Here is a 20,262-nt window from a genome sequence, read left to right as displayed (position 1 = left end):
CTCTTAGAAAAATGTGGGACTGCTGTGGAGTCCCGTTCTGCTGTGGAGCGTGGAAGAGCTCAAGGGTTTCTTATACTTGCTGTAGGCATCACTGTGCAAGTCTTCAGAAAGGCTCTAGGATGAGTAAAATATACATACTTAACGGTGTGCCTCCTATACATCGTTATAGGATACTTCCAAATCTTGAACTGCTGTGGCTAGTGGTTACTTTCTTAATGTGGAATTGAAGTTTGTTTAAACATAAAACCTGGGCTTCCTGTTTGCCAGCTGTCTGTTACCCAGAAAAGGGCCAGCATTTTGCTTTGGGAGTACGTTCTGCTTGAGGGAGGTTCAAAGACAACATTTTACCATTAGCTCAGCTTTCTGTAGGCTGACCATGAAAGCTCTTACCAGCTAATCTGCACCAGGGTGTCTCAAAATGTTCTTCTAGTATAGACCACATTTTTGAAGGACATGTAGCTGTCTTCAGGGGACTTCAGCAGCTGGAGAAAAAAAGAGAGCTAGCACTGAATGACCAGCTAGCTCCCTGTAGGCCACCATGTGCTGCATGGACCACCAGTGGCCCATGTAGAACCACTGAATCTATTGTAGTATGAAAGCTGAGGTAACATAAAACACAGCTTTTCACCCTTCACATACTATATTGCTCTGTCTGGCAGTTAATATACACAGCGGCAAAATAATGGCAACATGGAATGAAGTCACACTTTGAAACCTATCTGCAGAATAAGCTGTGTCCTAAGAGGACCTGTTTGGCATTTACACTCTGATTAAACTTAGCTTATAGCGTCTTTTTCTGGGACTGATTTCACCCTGACCCTGCTGTGGGGGGGGAGGAGGGGAGGACAAGTTATTTCTGTCGAGGGTTGATCTTTTGACACTCTGTTTATAGCAGACTGAAAATACCAATGTGATGATGTAACAGTTACTTTGAAAAACCAATGGAACATTCCCCAAACATTTACCTTTGGAAAGTAGCACCTTTAATGTACATTATTTGCACAATAAACTTAATGGTTATAATAGATGCACATGGTTTTTGAAGTTGGCTGTGGAAGCATTGACATTAGGTGGTTTGTATATCATGGTAGCACATGAATCCTGTGTGGCTCAGTTGACAGCACTTCAGATCTTGGGCTGCAAGGTTATGAAGTCAAGTTTTAGACCAAGATTTAAGCTGTTGACCAGTGCTGCTGCTGTTTTGAGACCTTGAGCACACATCCCAGTTCCATTAGCAATTTCTCGTATAGCTCTTGTAGAGGATAGGATAATAGTGTGCTTTTTTTCCTATGACGAGATGGGTTTGTGTTGCAAAGTGAGTTATTGCTGAGCTCCCAAATGGCTGCTGTTTGCTAGCAGTCACTATTCAAGTTGTACCATGAAGCAAAATCAAAACTTTCCCTATTAAATATATCGTAACGCATTTAGATTTCCTGCGTTTGGAAGAGGCCCTGTAAAAAATCTTGTGAACACTAAAGTCACAAAACACAGTACAGAATAGTTGGGGTAAAATAACAAGGAGTTTTGCTTAAAACAACATCACTAAAAAGTGACTCTGTAAACTTTTTGTGGTGTATATTAATTACTAATCTTGATAATTTGATAATCTTGTTCAACTTCTTGCTTACATCCAGTACAAGATTTCTTAGGTGTCTCGGGTATTGGGATTCTTAACTGTATATTGGATGGATCCAGGAAAAGCTCCTCTCAGCTGGAACATGCGGTCTCTAGCCTGTCTCTGTACTAGAGATAATGAGTGTGATAGACAAAGGCAGTGTCTTGTGTGGATTATATGGGGAAGGTAACATATAAGATCTAGTGATCTGTGTTTTGTACTCAGAAGGGGGTTTGCAGGAGGGAGCACAAAAGCTGTGATCTAAGGACAGGCTGATATGAAATTACAAAGTTGGGTTATGCTTAAAATACTCTTGTCATATTTGAGTGTAATACATTTTAATATGAATCTGGAAAACCTCTTCCGCTTGGGGCGATTTCCACTTTCTGTAGAAGAAAACATCAGCTGTTCAAAGGCAATAATTAGAGACAAGGCAGGTTAAAATGCATTTCAGTTTCACTGCTTGGACTTGGTTTTGGCTTACATCAGATGCATTTATTTATCATCACAGGCTCTGTGCATTTGTAGTTTTTTTTAAAGCAGCAGAATGCTAGCTGCTTTACCAAGAGGCAGGAAAGAAGGGGGGGGGGGGAGGGAAATAAAACAAGCTGGGGGGAAGGTGAGGCGGGGGAGGAGAAGGAAAAAATGGCCACAAACTTTGTCCCTCCCACCCCCACACTAAGAATCACTTTCCAATATTCCAGGACTTTTGGGGTGCAGTCTGTAGAGTAACAGTTTAGCTCCAGTGATGTAAATACACACGTAGGTGGCCAAATTATTTAAACTTTGTCAAAACAACCTGAACACATTTGTAGTTTTGTGGTGACAGCTGATGAATGTTGGTATCCTTCATTGTAATAGCTAAATTAGCTTTCTATTTGGCTATATTTTGCAATTAGAACCAGAATTTTATGCTGGATTTACAAAATTATTATATGGGCTTTATTTATGTCTACACTAGCTCTTATGTCGGCCAAACTTTTGTTGCGTAGGGGGATGCTCTCCTGCGGACATGGTTACTGCTGCTCATTGAGCTGGTTTTATGATGTCTGTGGGAGAGCTCTCTCCCACTGGCATAATGCAGTTACATGAGCGCTCTTATAGCAGTACAGCTGTAAGTGTAGACATGGCTTAAGGGGCAGGCTCTATTTAGCACCATAGTTATTGCAATCATGTGTAGATAATTAAGGCCTGTATACTCCTGCTTAAATGGCTATTGTAGAACTTATGTATTCTATACTCACGCTGTTGTCTTTTGTTGCTTTCTGTTTAGAGTAAGAAAAGTATTTTTTGGAAACCCTGTAAGTTATATCTGACAGCATTTTAACACCCTAAAAAGATGGCTTAGCAATGAATGAAGAGCTAGCTAGCTTTAATCAGTAGAAATAGACTAGATCAATATCTCCACTGTTCACTGGGATCCTTCTTCCACTCCTTAAATGGCTTTAGTCTGGTACCAGAAGCTTATAGTTCTGAAACAATTTAGCCCTTTGTCAAAATCAGGGCTAATGCACTGTATTCCTTTACACAACATATAACAAACTAAGGGTGGGGAGTAGCATAACTATACAAAACATTAAGACTATAGTTGAAATAATACTGAAATCTCTGCATTCATATTGTACTGAGCTGTTGAGTATTTACACTAGAGTAACATAGCTTGGATTTGATATTCTGGAACTACTGTGCTGTTTCAAACTAACTTAATATTCAGGGGTATGGATCATATTATACTTCTGAAATGTGAATACTGACTGATGTAACTTCTGATTAAACTTGAGTAACCTGGAGCCATGATTTATCAGCTGAGCAGTTCTAGATGAAAACTAGATGAAAAATGCTTCGAAGGTGCTTGATAACAACTCTTCCTGTCTTTCAGCTTTATCTTCAGGCCAGAATGAAAGGAGATTGGGCAAGACTTGTACGTCCCACAGCGCAATTTGGTCTCATTGCCGCATCTATCTACGTGGGTCTCTCTCGTGTTTCTGATTACAAACATCACTGGAGTGACGTGTTGACAGGACTCCTTCAGGGAGCGGTGGTAGCTGTGCTCATCGTAAGTTCATAAGTAGGTCACTAAGAAAGAATCAAAGGTATTTTAAAAGTAGGTTTTATGCCATGTGTGGCAAGTACAGGCTCTATTCAGGGGGAAATGTACAGACCTTCCACATGCTCTGAAAAGTAGTGGGGCTGGGGTAGGCAATAGAAGAAAAACTTGTACAGAATTAGATCACATTATTACCACCATAGACTGTAGAAGCCTCAGTAATGGACCAGGACCCCAACTGTGCTAGCTGCTGTAAAAACAGGGTGTAAGATCTTTGGGGCAGGAACAGTCTTTTTGGTCTAAGACAGATGAATACAGACAGGGGAGTACCAGGAAACCATGAGAGTCCTGGCCAGTGATCTCAGCACACCAGCACTGTAACTCTTACAATTTTTTTTGTAGGCTTATTGGGAAAGGAGGTTTAAAGATTAATTTGAAAGAGGATTAGGTAGTTTTGTGGCTTTTTTTTTTAATGTTTTTGTTCAGAGAGCTCCTCCCAAGTACAAGGGGAAGCATGGGAGAGAGCATGAAGGTGCCTATTGGAAAATTTAACAAGCGAGCAATGGAGGGTTGCATCATGGGTAGATCAGAGGCAAGAGTTGTCACTTCAGTCATGAATGAGAGATGACAGGTAGGGTGTTGATAGGCAGTGAAGGGCTTTGAAAATGAGGTCAAATAACTTGTTATGGGAGGTATGTAAAGAGGGGTGACAAGGCAAAAGTGACAGACTAGGAAAACTATTTATTTTTGCAGTAGCATTCTGAATTGAGAGTGTGGAGCAAGGCTGCGTTTGTCAAGACCAGAAAAAAGAATGTTCCTGTAATGGACATGAGGAGTCTTGGCTGTACGGAGAGATAGGAAAGACTGTATCTTAGATGTTCTGTAGAAAGAATCGGCAAGATTTAAACAGAGCCTGGATATTGGGACTTAGAGAGAGGTCCAAGTTGAAGGGTCTGAGTGACAGGCAGGATAGTGGTGGTGTCCTGTGCTGGGGTGAGGAGGGAAGCATAGGGGAGGAGATTCAGAGCTGTTAGCCATGTTGAGCTGGATCCACAAGGAGATGTCAGAGATGGGTAGAGATTTTAGTATGGACAGAAGGCAGGCTTGAAAAAAGAGTAGATTACCCAGAAATATGGTGTAAAGAAGGGGAGCAAGGACAGAGCCCTGTGGAAATCCCACAGAAAGCTGGGGGTAGGGGGAATGAGGAGGATCCCCAAAGGACATATAGGGGACAACTAGGGGTCACCAACTGAAATTAACAGGCAGCAGGTTTGAAACAAATAAAAGGAAGTATTTCTTCACATAACACAGAGTCAACCTGTGGAACTCCTTGCCAGAGGATATTGTGAAGGCCAAGACCATAACAAGGTTTAAAAAAAAAAACTAGATAAATTCATGGAGGATAGGTCCATCAATGGCTATTAGCCAGGATGGGCAGGAATGGTGTCCCTAGCCTCTGTTTGCCAGAAGCTGGGAATGAGCAACGGAATGGATCACTTGATTGCCTGTTCTGTTCATTCCCTCCGGGGCACCTGGCACTGGCCACTGTCGGAAGACACGATACTGGGCTAGATGGGACCTTTGGTCTGACCCAGTAGGGCCATTCTTAATGAGACACTGCTGAGAGCAATTTGAGAGGTCAGAGGAGAAGCAGGAGGATATTCATGGATGCCAAGAGAGGACAATATTTCAAGAGGAGTACAGTCAGTGTCAAAGGTGGTTGACAGGTCAAGGATGAGGATGGAGCACTGCTGCTGAGAATGACATGACTAGGAAAGAGTGCTTAAAGACTTAGCCCTGGTCTACACTGGGGGGGAATCTATCTAAGTTAGGCAGTTTCAGCTAGTGAATAATGTAGCTGAAGTCAGTGTACTTAGATCAACTTACTGTGGTGTCTTCACCATGGTGAGTTGACTGCTTCCACTACCCCGTTGACTCTGCCTCTTGTGGAGCTGGAGTACAGGAGTCAGTGGGAGAGTGCTCGGGGGTCGATCTATTGCATCTAGACTAGATTCGATAAATCGATCCCCGCTGGGTCGATCGCTGCCCGCTGACTCAGGGGGTAGTGTAGACATATCCTTAGAGTGGTTACAGGGGAGTACAAGAGACAGAAGCTGTATTTCAGAGGGTCTAAGATTGAATTGAAGGAGGAGGATTTGACGGTGATTAACTGGTGTACTCAATGAGCTTAGAGATCAGAAGGAAAAGGGTTGGTAGCTGGAGAGGTAAGTGGGGTCAAGGGTGGGTTTAAGATAGAAGAGACTAACACAGGTTTCTTCTGTGATGGGAGAGAGCCGGAAAAGAGGAGATGTTAAAAGTAAGGGAGGGGATGAGTGATACAAAGGAGAGCAAGAGCTGACATGGGGTGAGCAGATAGAGGGACATGATTATTCCCATTGATTCGGCATTGGTGAGGCCTCATCTGGAGAACTGTGTCCAGTTTTGGGCCCCACACTACAAGAAGGATGTGGAAAAACTGGAGAGAATCCAGCGGAGGGTAACAAAAATGATTAGGGGACTGGAACACATGACTTATGAGGAGAGGCTGAGGGAACTGGGATTGTTTAGTCTGCAGAAGAGAAGAATGAGGGGGGATTTGATAGCTGCTTTCAACTACCTTAAAGGGGGTTCCAAAGAGGATGGATATAGACTGTTCTCAGTGGTGGTAGATGACTGAACAAGGAGTAATGGTCTCAAGTTGCAGTGGGGGAGGTTTAGGTTGGATATTAGGAAAAACTTCTTCACTAGGAGGGTGGTGAAGCCCTGGAATGCATTACCTAGGGAGGTGGTGGAATCTCTTTCCTTAGAGGTTTTTAAGGTCAGGCTTGACAAAGCCCTGGCTGGGATGATTTAGTTGGTGTTGGTCCTGCTTTGAGCAGGGGGTTGGACTAGATGACTTCCTAAGGTCCTTTCCAACCATGATATTCTATGATTTGGGACAAGTGGAGGTGTTAAGAGAAGGCAGGAAGGAAGGAAGATCATGACTTTTTTTAAAATTTTTCTTTTGGTAGAAATCTGTAAGACCCTTTGAAGAGAGAGGAGGGGAAGGTTTGAGGAGTGAGTCAAAGGTGGTGAAAGTGTGGCTGGGATTGAGGACATGAGATTCAAGTAAGCTGAGAAGTACAGGTGATACTAGGAAGATGGCCAAGGTGAAGAAGTAGAAAACAAATTGTAGAGGAGGAAGTCGGGATGGGGCAGATGTCAGAGGCAAGGAGATTTGTGCTGGTTGGGAATGGGTGAGGAGAGAGGGCAGAATGGATAATTTTAATTTTGTTTAAATTGTCAATTTTATGTTGAGGCCTAAATGTACTATAATCTAGCATTAAATTTAAATGGAAAACATTCAGGCATTACATATGACGTTTTAAAGACGATCCAACCACTGACTTGCTGGAAGGCACTGGCGAAGCCCCTGGGAGCAGAGGGAGTGCTGAACTAGCTTTTTGGTAACAGTAGCCTCTTCTGCATGGTCAGAGAATATTTCCTCTTCAGTTTATTTAAAGTAGAGAATCTGTCTGGAAGTCAAATTTGCTTGTTTTCCCTTTACATTTAATTCATAAAGGAACAGAATGAGGCTTTCCAGTTCTAAAATCTTGGGCATAGAATCATAGGACTGGTAGGGACTTTTGGGAGGTCATCTAGTCCAGTCCCCTGCACTCAAGGCAGGACTAACTATTATCTAGACCATCCCTAACTAGTTTGTCCAACCTGCTCTTGAAAATCCCCAATGATGGAGATTCCACCACCTCCCTAGGCAATATATTCCAGTGCTTAACCACTCTGACAGTTAGGAAGTTTCCTAATGTCCAACTTAAACTGTCCTTTCTGTAATTTAAGCCCATTGCTGCTTGTCCTATCCTCAGAGGTTAAGAACAATAATTTTTCTCCCTCCTCCTTGTAGCAACCTTTTATGTACTTGAAAACTGTTATCATGCCCCCTCTATCTTCTCTTCTCCAGACTAAACAAACCCAATTTTTTCAATCTTCCCTCATAGGTAATGTTTTCTAGATCTTTAATAATTTTTGTTAGTGATCAGAAACATAGTTCAGTTCACTACTAGGGGTAATATATTGTTTAATTCAGTTTTTAAATGATTTGTCAAGCCAACAGTAAAAAGTTAATCTTCCTCTAGAAAATAAGAAATAGTCACCATTTTCTAACGTATGTAAAAATTAAGGATCTGAAATGCATGTTAAGCTATACTGGTTTTCCTGGCAGGATGATTTTCACTGGTTGCCTGCCTTTAAGAAAATAAAGTACAAATACAAAACAAGATTATCATCAAAATCATGATTTCCTACTTGATTTAAATAGTCCACCCTGGGTCAGTATAATGAGGGGAAAGATGAAGACTGCAGAAAAGAGGTGTGGTGAGAGCCATAAGTGAATGGCAGATTGACCAAAATTATAAAACCTGAAAAACACTGTGAAGGGAATGCTGGAACCAGACTTGTTGCTAGGCAGCTAGCGAGGGGAAAGGTGGTCGGCTTAGGGCAGGGGAGGCTCTGGGCTGAGGTGGGGACTCTGGGACAGGAATGTCTCTCCATGCTTGCAGCTGGTCATGCTAGTTCATAAAAAGATGAATGGTTCCTGTACCACTGCTACTCCAGGTGATTGCTGATGGGCAATTGATTGATTTAAATCTCCTCTTTTTTGCATTTTTATTTGATTCTCCATTGGTGGTTGATGAACATCAAATGTGTTGATTTGCAACTAAATATATAGCCCTTTACACTAAATCTGGTACTGTTTGCTTACACAAGTGTGTGTGTGATGATCCCCCTGCTTAGCAGGTAGCTTTTTACATTTATTCACATTCATTTAAATTAATGTGAAAGTGAATTATGCATGTATATTTTTTTACCTGTGATTTATTGCAAGCTCTATTTAGATGGAAATGAAAACTGGTTTTGTGCATTTAATTGCATTTTTTTACTAAATGAAACTACCTTCCTTATGTGCTACTAACTGATGTATTAAATGAAAAGTATCTAGTTAGTGAATTGAACTGAGTGTTTCTGGTTGTTATGTCCTTCAACACTTTAGAACTAGTAAATCTCCTCCTTCCACCTAGCTTTTCTTCATAGATTGGAAGAGGACAATCTTTTTTGGTTTCTTAACTTTGAACTAAAATGAAGAAAATACTGTGCACCTGCAGAAGAGGTTACTTCTGTTAAGCACTTCATCAGCCTCTGGTTCCAGGGGCTTAGTGAAACCACTGAACTGCTGGAAGGCACTGGCTGTTTAAAAACTAGCAGCAACCATCTGCTGCTTAATATTTTGTTCAGTAGATAAATTTACTTTTAACAGAAGTTGTCAATTTCAAATAGGTTTTGAGTGTGCTGATGGGCCTCTATGAATATTTTGTCCTACTGGGGTTGAGTGCACAACATATAAATGGCAAAATTAACCACAGATACTCCTAATGAAACTTTTACATTTTAAAGCAGAATATGTATAGCAATTTGAAACTTATTTAAATATAAAATGATAGGAATGCTTTGAATCTGCTTCATCCTACAACTGTGACTTGGAAAGCAGTAACACCCACTGTGATGCATGAAACTTACACCTTTAAAACCTTCCTTATTAGTGGACATTCTGGTGATTCTCTAGAAACTAGGGTGCAGTATTTGCTTGATTGTGTGAATCTATCTTAAACTGAAGTCCCAGACAATAAGTAGACTTTATGGTGAAACTAAGTTTAGCTCAAATACATACATCCATTTTTCTGTTTCATCCCAAAATACTGAAGGGGAAATATTTAGGTTTCACAGATTTTCTGGTAGTTGATCAGAGCTTTAATGTAAATAGCTCTTGTAGTCATGATTCCTCTCAGAACCAGTTACTTTAGTACCCTGGCTCCATATACCACTACACAAGACCAATCCAAATTCATAAGAACTTGCACTGTAGGACTACCTCCTTAATGTGGATAGTTTTAGCTGACAGACAATGGGTGTAAGGTTTTACAGGATTCTAACAGTGTATAATTTGTTCACTTAGGTGGTGTATGTATCAGATTTTTTCAAAGTGAGGGGACGTACATTTAAACCCAATGAAGAAGATTCACATACGACTCTACATGAGACACCAACAAATGGAAATCACTATGGCAGTAATCACCAACCATGATCCTGTGAAGTCTCCTGCTTTCTAAAAGGAAAATGAATTCATAAGTCTCCATATGTAAAATAAATGCCTTTTAAGGGACTGCTGCTGCTATACCTCTTGGATGCTCACTTTACATGTGTATATAGTAACATAACAGCATTGTGTATATCTAATAGCTTTAAAAATCTTTTAAAAAAATTCTAATTCAAGCTTACTGCTTATAAAAACACTTCTGTAATTTTTTATTAAAATAACATGGTAACACTTATGTACAAACAGCACTGTGTATGTAAGATGCTTTGCTAGAATGCTTCAAGTTTTAAATACATACACCATTAAATGTCTGTCTTGGGGGTGAAAATGGCAAACTGGCCTGATGCCACCAGTCTAAAATTATTCTGCTCCGTGAACAAGTCTCAGATTGCTCCCAATCGGTAATGAGCTTCCAGAACATAGATTTTTTATAGGTAGAGGCTTGCAGCAAACACAATGTCTCTCTTGATTTTGGTAATTCCTATCAAAAAGAAAAAACAGATTAGTATTATTGTGTCATAAAATATATAGGTAAGAGCTGAACCTTGCAACCCTAGATTGTGGTACCCGTACTAGTCTCTGAGACTTATGTATTCTATGTGCACGGTGTAAGTCATGACTTTAGACCCATGGATAAAGTACAGTGAAAATCTATCCTTGAAAGGGTAGCTGCATTATCCTTTTAAGCAGTTTTTTTTCATAAAATTTGGTAGATTTAATACTTATAACAGCTAGCTTTTACTACTATTGCAAATAAACTCTCTAAAGCCACGTCAGACTTTCCAGCACCCATACCTCTCTATAGAAAGAATCAAGTTGACAATGTGTTAAATTACAAGTGCTTTTTCTCTCAGATAATGTAGGATTTTCAATAATAATTCAAAAGAACTTGGCTTGAATATTTTCTTTAGAAGCTGAAATAGATTTAATTCATAGGTACATACTTTCACCCTTCTATTTATAACCATATTCTAAATACATACCTTCAGCAAACTTATTTTCCAGCTCTGTGTTTCCTATGGCCTTTGCTGCTTGACACATCTGTCGAAGCAATTCTTCTAGCCGCCTCATACAACGAATTATGCTACCTAGATAAAAATGAAGCCTTTGTTTTTTAGCAGTCACTTCACTTAATGGCAACAAGAAAGTTGACTAAACTCATTACATGACATATCATTAAATGTAACTTGAGCTTCTGCGTGAAGGATATCCTTAAACAGTACAGCTTCAGGCCTACTTCCTTAAGTACAATGCTTTGGATTTGTAACAGAATTCCATTTTAAAAACCACTGACTTCATATGCCAACTTACATTCCCACAGTCCAGCTTTCATTTCTAGAAATTAAGTTTATTGGCCATGTAAAAGAACTCTTTGCCCCTGACACTTTAGTTGCTACCTATTTCAATCAGCTGCTCAAGAGTTTTAGAGAGCCTGAATATTGCACAAGAAATTTAGCCTGCACTGCAGGCTCACTAGCCAGAGATGCTCCAAGTATCAAGACTTCCTCCTACCATCGCCATGCATTCCAAAAAAACTCCAACCCCATCTAAAGTAACTTTTCTATGGAAAGGTGATTGTCGCTTGTCCAGACAATTTTTGCCACTAGAGAAGTATAAAATAGAATAAAAGTCATGAACAGCTGAAATACAGATAGCCTTGAAAGAAACAACCAATAGGCATTTTGCACATAATTAGCTCTTTTTCCAGAGTCTTTCCTTCATTATAAACTGAATACCTGAACTGACAGTAGCATTTGTTTTTTGATACATGGATTCCCTTGTCCACTGTTCAAACTAAGGGACACTCGGATTCTAAAAGCAATGGGCTATAAAGCAGGGAGATTACTGAGCAGATGGGCTTTGAATGTAGGTGTTAAAGACTTTGTCCCATTGCCAGCTCACTTTCTCTGCTACAATGAATGGGGCTAGTGGAGACTGCACTAGATTCTGGTGCATGACATGTTCCACATCCTGTACAGGCGTGTAGCATAACTAAGTACATGTAAGCACAGTACTTGATATACCTAAAATAGAAGGGATGGTAAATACATATAGTGTGCTATTATATAATTTTTGCTTCTTTGTTACAATCTAATTTAAAGCTAGTCTGTGATGTGGAAATATCTGTCCAGTATAGATTTCACATTTGACTAAACAGCACTGAAGTGATATCCACATGGAGAACAAGAAGCTTCAGTGTAATTTTTTATCTAAATTTCCAGCAGATAGTGCACTATCTGCTGTGGACAAGCTTCTCTTTGATTAATTTTTTCAGGCAGAGTTGTGACTTCACAGACGACTGATCCTACAAAGCACAAACTGGTCTGGAGGAAGACTGTAGAAGTGACAGTCCAGAGTAATTTGTCTCTGCCACCCAGGCCTAAAGACACCCCTCTTTGAAAATAAAGCCTTAATTCCACAATTGTCTATATTCAGTGAAAGCCTGCACACATTTGTTTTGTTAAGGCATTCTTCATATGAACACATTCATTGCTGCCATTACGGCAGGAGTAACTCCTACAGTATCTGTAAAACCGCTTGCAGCCATTGCAGGTTAAAAGCCGCATGGCATCAATTACTGAGACAAAGCACGAGTCCAAAATAAGTGAACCATCAGCAGTTCCCCTGAGCATAGCCACGCTGCATTTTGGCAACGTCAACTCAGTTTTCTGGAAGTCCCTGCTAGAGTCTGTTCACAAGAATATAATTCCACCAAGCACCAGCTTGCACAGAGAGGCTTCTTTATAGCTGTTGCAGACAAAACAAAGTTGTACACAGCAACCAGTTATTCCTAAACCTACATTATCTTCCTTTTAAAAAACCAAGTCAATCTATAAATGTTTAAACCGATTATTGCTTGGCAGTTTTCTTTTTCAAAACTCTAGGTCCCTTTTCTCTCCCGTTCCCCCCCTCACTTCCACCCCACTATGGCTTGTAAGTATAAGATCCTGTCATGGCCACTTTACTTCTGATTGTTAGGGACTGGGCTGATTTCTAGTCACAAATCAATGCTGCTGCTGCTATTTAGCAAGAAACCTTTCTTTGGAAATGATGCACAACACTCCACCCCCATTTTGGAAACATCTTCCTGCATTCAAAGGCTCAGTCTGCAACAGGAACATTAGGTGCTGCAGTTAGTACACCTTCACTACTGAGGGCAGCTGTAATGTAGAAGGACAGAGCTGCTCAGAAATGTTTTGCCAAATCTATTTTAGATTCGATAAAACTTGTTCAAACACCCGGCAGGTTTCTACTGGAAACCTGTGAGTGTTTAGGGTCTACAGCTTGTGGCAGAGAGCCTGCCAGCCACTGGAACACTGGCAGGAGTCAGGCATTCAGTTTATAGTGAAGGAAAGGCTCTGGAAAAAGAGCCAATTGTGTGAAAAATGCCTATTGGTTGTTCCTTCAAGGCAGTTCATGGTTTTTATTCCATTTTATACTTCTCTAGCTGTAAAAATTATTTGGACAAGTGACAATCACCTTTCCATAGAAAAGTTACTTTAGATGGGGTTGGGGGTTTTGGTTTTTTTTTTTGAATGCTTGTGATGGCTATGGTAGATCGTGATATTTTGAGGATTTCTAGCTATTGTGCTTATAGTACAAGCTAGATTTCTTGTGGCTCAGGTCTCTAGGAGCCCTGGGGATTCCCAACCCCAGGACAGTCTACATGGCAGGGCTGCCACAGACTCTGGGAGCCCTGGCAGCAGATCACTCAACTGACATTGTCAGTTTTATTTCTTTTCCCCCAGAAACACTATGTTTCACTATTTCCAAAATGACATTTTTGTCTTGCTGAACAGTTTCCAAATTCAGTTTTATTCCAATGGAGAATTAACCCAACTTCTGAAAATCCAATATTTCTTACAGACTAAAAATCTTGAGTTTTGACCAGCTCCAAAAGGGGGGGATCAATTCGTTTGTTTGTATAACCGTCAGCGTTAAAAATGTCCAATACCCATCTAGCCTACAGCTTCCCTCATTGCTACTGTTGGTGATGCAGATACACTGCTCATGAGTTACACAGCCTAATTCTTCCACCAGAGATCCTGCCCAGGTGCCTGCTGGTCCAGATCACAAAAAACCTGGATCAGGATTTAACTGTCTCCCATGTAATAGCAAAGAACATACCTGCTAAGCAAGCCCTTCCTCTAGCCACTTGCTGTGCAGAAAAAAAGGGAGGAAAAAACAGGGGGTTGTATCTAAATCATCATTGTGCAGTGTTTTTACTCAGTACAATTTGGTGTTTTTGTAATAATGAGGAACAAATTAAGTATGCAAATGTTTAAGCTCTCCCCTTCCCCCCAGAAGGTCAGATCCTCACATCTACCCCTGTCCACAACACAAAGGGGAACAGATGATATTAATCTTGTCCTCAGTGCCAAATGCCTCCTACCACCATGCCAAAGTTTCTAGTTCTCACCCCATCCTATCCCACCATACTACATGTTGCTTTCAGTGTGAAAGAGAATCTTATAGTATGGGGGCAATATCAAATTAGAAAGAGTTAGGGTTTGTCCAGACAAAATAGTTAGTGTGAGACATGCCAGGGTGTAAATCTAGTGGGTCATGCTCTAACTGTCTATGTGGATTTTGTTAACATGCACTAGAAGTTCCCTCGTATGCACTGACCTACTACCAACATCTAGACAAGCCCTTCAATAGAGACTTGTATTTAATATAACAATAATCACAGTGTTCCTTATTTTATTATTCATTTTCATATTCAATTCAATAAAAGCTTGTTTTTTAATCTACTTGAAACCCCTATGTCAATGTACCACAGGATTCAGTGTCACTATGCTGCAGAAACTCAGGTGCTTTGATATAAAAATGTAGATGCAGTGTGGTACAAAGTCCACAATGCTTTATCTGGGTAAATCTTCAGAGAGAGTCAGCATTTATTTTTGGACAATTCTGCAGGAATTGTCTCCTTTTACAAACCCCTTTAAGGGACGAATCATGCATCTTCACCCTCACAAAAGATGAAAGATAGACCCATAAGGTTAGAGGAAAAGTCTGCTGGCTCCACCATTGCAAAGAGTGACCGGAAGGCTACGGTAGCCATAATGGCTAACAGCAAACAGCCTGGGCTGTGACTCTGTTCCCCATTTGCAGCCAGCAGTCCTCTTATCCAGAACACAGGAAGTATGTAACAAATGGAAAAGTTGTATTTTTAATTGCCTTTGTGTGGCCTATTCAGCCAAGAGTGAACTGGGAAACACAAGAAGAACGGCTAGCTGGGAGTAGCTCTTGATTTCCATCATCTGTTTCCCTCCTTATTCCTTTGGAGCGTATCTCCAAGGGATACAATTTCTTCCAGTGGTCAGAAAGGCAGCCTCTCAATAGGAGGAATCTGCTGAGTCCAGAAGTACTGATTGCCAGGTTTTCTGTTGGTCACAGGAAACCTAGCTCAGTAGGCTTTTGGCATTAAACATCAGATTTCCAGCATAAACTAATGATAGCCAGGAATTCAGAATAAATGAGCAAGAATGTGTCAATTTCCTTATTTCAAAGATTACCGAAACTGATGGAACACAGTAACCTTGTGTAGGGAAGAAAAGTGCTAGCCAACACAGTGCTGGTCACAGCGCTGCTGGCAGGGCAGGCTAGGACACGTGTTAAGCATGTCACCTAATCATTATTAAAACACTGGTTCTTAAGATCAAAGGCAACACAAACTCGCCCTGTTTTTGATCTTACGATGAAGAAATAGTAATTAAACTGACATGATGCTGAGCACCATTCCGCCTGGACTGCTGCCCGTGATGTAGTCATGCTGGTTAACTTGATTCACCACAACCACCTTCAAGCACAGGGAGATTCTGCCACATAGACCAGCCCCCAGAGCAGGGGAAATTCTGTTTTTGTCCTTTAGCTTTGGAGGAACTTGCTGTCTCTTACACGTGTATGTAGGTGATGTAAGCCATAAAAGTGGAATCCTAGGGCAGGATAATGGAACTGTAGAAATTTCCCTTCTTCAAAGAAGAAAAGGGGAGGAGTGAAACAATTTTTGGTTTGAGGCCCAATTTCTTGAGGAGGCCTGGGGGTTGCTGCCTTCACTGAAAGTGTATTACACCATTTGAAAAGAGGCAAAGGAATTAGGCAAGGTTCATGCTGGACGTTTTATATAACCATGAAGTCACATAATGGCTCACAACCCTCAACCTCAGTGGAATTAAGCATTAGGAATGATCTACTAACTCCTTAAACTCCAGCTGCCCTTCAGACTCCTTGACAAACAAAGAACAAAAGCCACTAGCGCGAATGAATCAGCAGAGTTTTCATAAGGACCCGACGTGGTAGTGGAGACACTACTTGCCTGGAGAGTATTGAGTATTATAGTAAAGCACTGGTTCTGCTATCGTTAAGGTCAAAAAGGGCTACGTGAGTACAATTAGCATAACAGGAGTCTGCAAGTGTGGCCTGTTGGATGCTTATGCACACAGTGCACTAACTTGCCCAGAACAGCTATAAATGTGTATGTGAACTTTCCCTCCATTGTGCTGAATCCTTGAACTAACAAGAGACCAGAAGATTCCCTTCATTGACCTACATGCTTCATATCACGAAATGACAAGACCTATGGTACTATGGGCAAGCAATCGCCTTTCTTTGTGTTCTCCACAGCCCCAAAAGTTCAAAAATATCTACAGGCCTGTCTACATGGAACAGAGCCTTAATAAGTAACCAAGCAAGGTTACAAAGCTCATGAAGTATTTATACTTAGCACAGGACGTGAATCATATTTGCTTTCTCCTTACCAGTTACAGTCTAACAGTACGTCATTTAAGAATGTGCAGAACTTAAGTCTTAGACTTCTCAGCCCAACTATTATCACTGCTAATACCTTTGGTCTATCCTCTGCCCTATGATACTCACAAAGTGCAATGTTTTACTTTGCTAGTAACTATTTCTGCTGGCAAACCACAAACTGATGATGACAGTACTAATGGGAAGGAGCTTCTAAATCTCTGCCAGATCCACCAATGTTATTAGGCTTCATGCAGACATTTTGATAAGAGTATAAGCTAGTGTCTTCATCCCACTGTTCTGGCCTCCTTATGATCTCAAGGTGGCCTGATCTGCTCTGTCTTCTTACTATGAAGATCAGGGGTACAGAGTACTGAGCACCTGTCAAGGTTCCTTCCCCACTCTGAACTCTAGGGTACAGATGTGGGGACCTGCATGAAAGACTCCCTAAGCTTATTCTTACCAGCTTAGGTTAAAAACTTCCCCAAGGTACAAACTTTGCCTTGTCCTTGAACAGTATGCTGCCACCATCAAGCGTTTTAAACAAAGAAAGAGACGTCTTTGGAGACGTCTTCCCCCAAAATATCCCCCCAAGCCCTACACCCCCTTTCCTGGGGAAGGCTTGATAAGAATCCTCACCAATTGGTACAGGTGAACACAGAACCAAACCCTTGAAAAATCAATCAGGTTCTTAAAAGAAAAGGTAAAAGAATCACCTCTGTAAAATCAGGATGGTAAATACCTTACAGGGTAATCAGATTCAAAACACAGAGAATCCCTCTAGGCAAAACCTTAAGTTACAAAAAGAGACAAAAACAGGAATATACATTCCCTCCAGCACAGTTTATTTTACCAGCCATTAAACAAAAGGAAATCTAATGCATTTCTAGCGAGATTACTTACTAACTTAACAGGAGTTGGAAGGCTGCATTTCTGATCTGTTCCCGGCAAAAGCATCACACAGACGGACAGAACCCTTTGTCTGCCCCCCCCACCCCAGATTTGAAAGTATCTTGTCACCTCATTGGTCATTTTGGGTCAGGTGCCAGCTAGGTTACCTTAGCTTCTTAACCCTTTACAGGTGAAAGGGTTTTGCCTCTGGCCAGGAGGGATTTTATAGCACTGTATACAGAAAGGTGGTTACTCTTCCCTTTATATTTAGGACACGCCCCCCAAAACACAGATAGGGTGAAATACTGGCTGTGATTTCTTCCTGGAGCTCTAGGCGAAAACAGAGTTAATAAGACACATGCATCACTAAATATACTACTAACTGGATAAAGACTAACAATATTTCCCACACCTTAAGGACGATTTGGACCAGTTGATTCTGGGAAACTTTCACAGGAGAGTGCATTGGCCACTTTGTTAGGAGCTCCTAAAATGAGTTGTATGTCGAAATCAAAATCTTGGACAGCTAAACTCCACTGAATAAGTTTTTTGTTATTTCCTGTGGCGGTACGAAGCCACTGTAGCGCAGCACGGTCGGTTTGTAGGTGGAAATGCCGTCCCCAGACATATGGGTGTAGCTTTTCCAGAGGGTAGACAATGGCGTAACATTCCTTTTCACTGATTGACCAGTGGCTTTCCCTCTCAGACAGCTTCTTGCTGAGAAACACGACAGGATGGAACTCTTGATTCGGTCCTTCCTGCATTAAGACTGCTCCCACGCCACACACGGACACATCTGTGGTTACTAGGAATGGTTTGTCAAAGTCTGGGGCCCTTAGCACAGGGTCAGAAATGAGTGTCGCTTTAAGCTGGTTAAAGGCCTTCTGACAATCTTCAGGCCACAGAACTGCATTTGGCTGTTTCTTTTTGGTTAGGTCTGTCAGTGGGGTGGCAATCTGCCTGTATTGCGGTACAAATCGCCTGTAATATCTGGCCAAGCCTAAGAAGGATGGGACCTGTTTCTTCGACTTTGGGACAGGCCATTTTTGGATAGCATACACTTTGGCCTGTAGGGGGTTGATAGTTCCTTGACCCACCTGGTGTCCAAGGTAAGTCACTCTGTTTAGGCCTATTTGACACTTCTTAGCCTTAACAGTTAGCCCTGCCTCCCTTATGCGCTCGAAGACTTTTTGTAGATGTTCCAGGTGTTCTGCCCAGGAATCTGAAAATATGGCCCCATTGTCAAGGTAGGCGACTGCATATTCTCCCAATCCCGCTAGGAGACCATCTACAAGTTTTTGGAAGGTGGCGGGTGCATTCCGCAGCCCAAAAGGGAGCACATTAAATTCATACAGCCTGACATGCGTGATGAAGGCTGATCTTTCCTTGGCAGATTCATCTAGCGGTACTTGCCAGTACCCCTTGGTTAAGTCCAAGGTAGAGATTCCAATAGTTCATCTGTGCGTGGCATTGGATAGTTGTCTGGACGAGTTACAGCATTTAGCTTACAGTAGTCCACCTGGTTTGGGAACTAGAACCACTGGAGATGCCCATGCACTGCCAGAGGGGCAGATTACACCAATCTGTAGCATATCCTGGATCTCCCGTTCTATAGGAGTTTTAGCTTGAGGAGATACCCGGTAAGGTTGGGCTCTAATTGGGTGAGCATTACCTATGTCAATGGAGTGGTATGCCCGTTCAGTCAGACCTGGGGCGGCTGAGAACATTGGCGCGTAGCTAGTGCACAGCTCCTTGATCTGCTGTCGCTGCATACACCCAAGGGTCATGGAGAGGTTCACCTCTTCCACACCACCATCACTTTTCCCTTCGTAGTAGACACCTTCAGGCCACTCAGCGTCATCTTCTCCCTGGGCTGTAAACTGACAAACCTTTAATTCTCTGGAATAAAAGGGCTTTAGAGAATTAATATGCTACACCTTACGTTTTCGGTGGGGAATGCTATGAGATAATTAACAGCTCCCAGGCACTCTTGGACCATGAATGGCCCTTCCCATGACGCTTCCATTTTATGGGCCTGGAGCGCCTTTAAGACTATGACCTGGTCCCCTACTTTGAAGGAACGCTCTCTGGCATGTTTATCATACCAGGCTTTTTGCTCTTTTTGAGCATCCTGTAGGTTTTCTTTACCAAGGGCTAAAGAGGTTCGGAGGGTATTTTGTAGGTTGGTTACAAAGTCCAGAATGTCAGTTTCTGAAGAAGGTGTGAACTCCTCCCATTGCTGCTTTACCAACTGTAATGGCCCCTTAACCTCGTGGCCATATAAAAGTTCAAATGGTGAAAACCCTAAACTGGGATGTGGTACAGCTCTGTAGGCAAAGAGCAACTGCTGCAACACTAGGTTCCAATCATTGGAGTGCTCATTTACGAATTTATGTATCATGGCCCCCAAAGTTCCATTAAACTTCTCCACCAGGCCATTTGTTTGATGGTGGTAAGAGGTGGCAACCAATTGGTTCACCCCATGAGCTTCCCAAAGGCTTTCCATAGTTCCTGCCAGGAAATTAGTTCCTGCATCTGTAAGAATGTCGGAGGGCCAACCTACCCTGGCAAAAATGTCCGTTAGTGCCTGACACACACTTTTAGCCCTGGTGTTACTTAGAGCTACTGCTTCTGGCCAGCGAGTGGCAAAATTCATGAAAGTCAGTATGTATTGCTTTCCTCTGGGTGTCTTTTTCAGAAAAGGACCCAGAATATCCACAGCTACTCGCTGAAATGGAACCTCAATGTTGGGGAGTGGCTGGAGAGGGGCTTTGACCTGGTCTTGGGGTTTTCCCACTCTTTGGCACACCT

General features: G+C 41.7%; 2 protein-coding genes across 11 annotated transcripts in view; one reads left to right on the top strand and one right to left on the bottom strand.

Moving 5' to 3' along the window:
• The window catches only part of PLPP1 (phospholipid phosphatase 1), a 141,513-nt gene extending 126,949 nt beyond the window's left edge, over nucleotides 1-14,564 (top strand). For all 6 annotated transcript variants that reach the window (XM_073343943.1, XM_073343948.1, XM_073343947.1 and 3 more), the window contains 2 exons: nucleotides 3,495-3,671; nucleotides 9,670-14,564. In XM_073343943.1, coding sequence (XP_073200044.1) covers nucleotides 3,495-3,671; nucleotides 9,670-9,798 — 306 coding nt within the window. In that variant the 3' untranslated portion in view covers nucleotides 9,799-14,564. The remainder of the gene's footprint in view (nucleotides 1-3,494; nucleotides 3,672-9,669) is intronic.
• MTREX (Mtr4 exosome RNA helicase) overlaps nucleotides 9,993-20,262 on the bottom strand; it is a 102,394-nt gene continuing 92,124 nt past the window's right edge. For all 5 annotated transcript variants that reach the window (XM_073343938.1, XM_073343939.1, XM_073343937.1 and 2 more), the window contains 2 exons: nucleotides 10,794-10,898; nucleotides 9,993-10,291 (listed from right to left, as the gene is read on the bottom strand). In XM_073343938.1, the coding sequence (XP_073200039.1) occupies nucleotides 10,239-10,291; nucleotides 10,794-10,898 (158 nt within the window). In that variant the 3' untranslated portion in view covers nucleotides 9,993-10,238. The remainder of the gene's footprint in view (nucleotides 10,292-10,793; nucleotides 10,899-20,262) is intronic.

The sequence above is a fragment of the Lepidochelys kempii genome, chromosome 5, assembly GCF_965140265.1.
Source record: "Lepidochelys kempii isolate rLepKem1 chromosome 5, rLepKem1.hap2, whole genome shotgun sequence".
Classification (NCBI taxonomy): domain Eukaryota; kingdom Metazoa; phylum Chordata; order Testudines; family Cheloniidae; genus Lepidochelys; species Lepidochelys kempii.
Note: the sequence above shows the minus strand (reverse complement) of the source record. Positions and strands in the feature narration are given on the sequence as shown.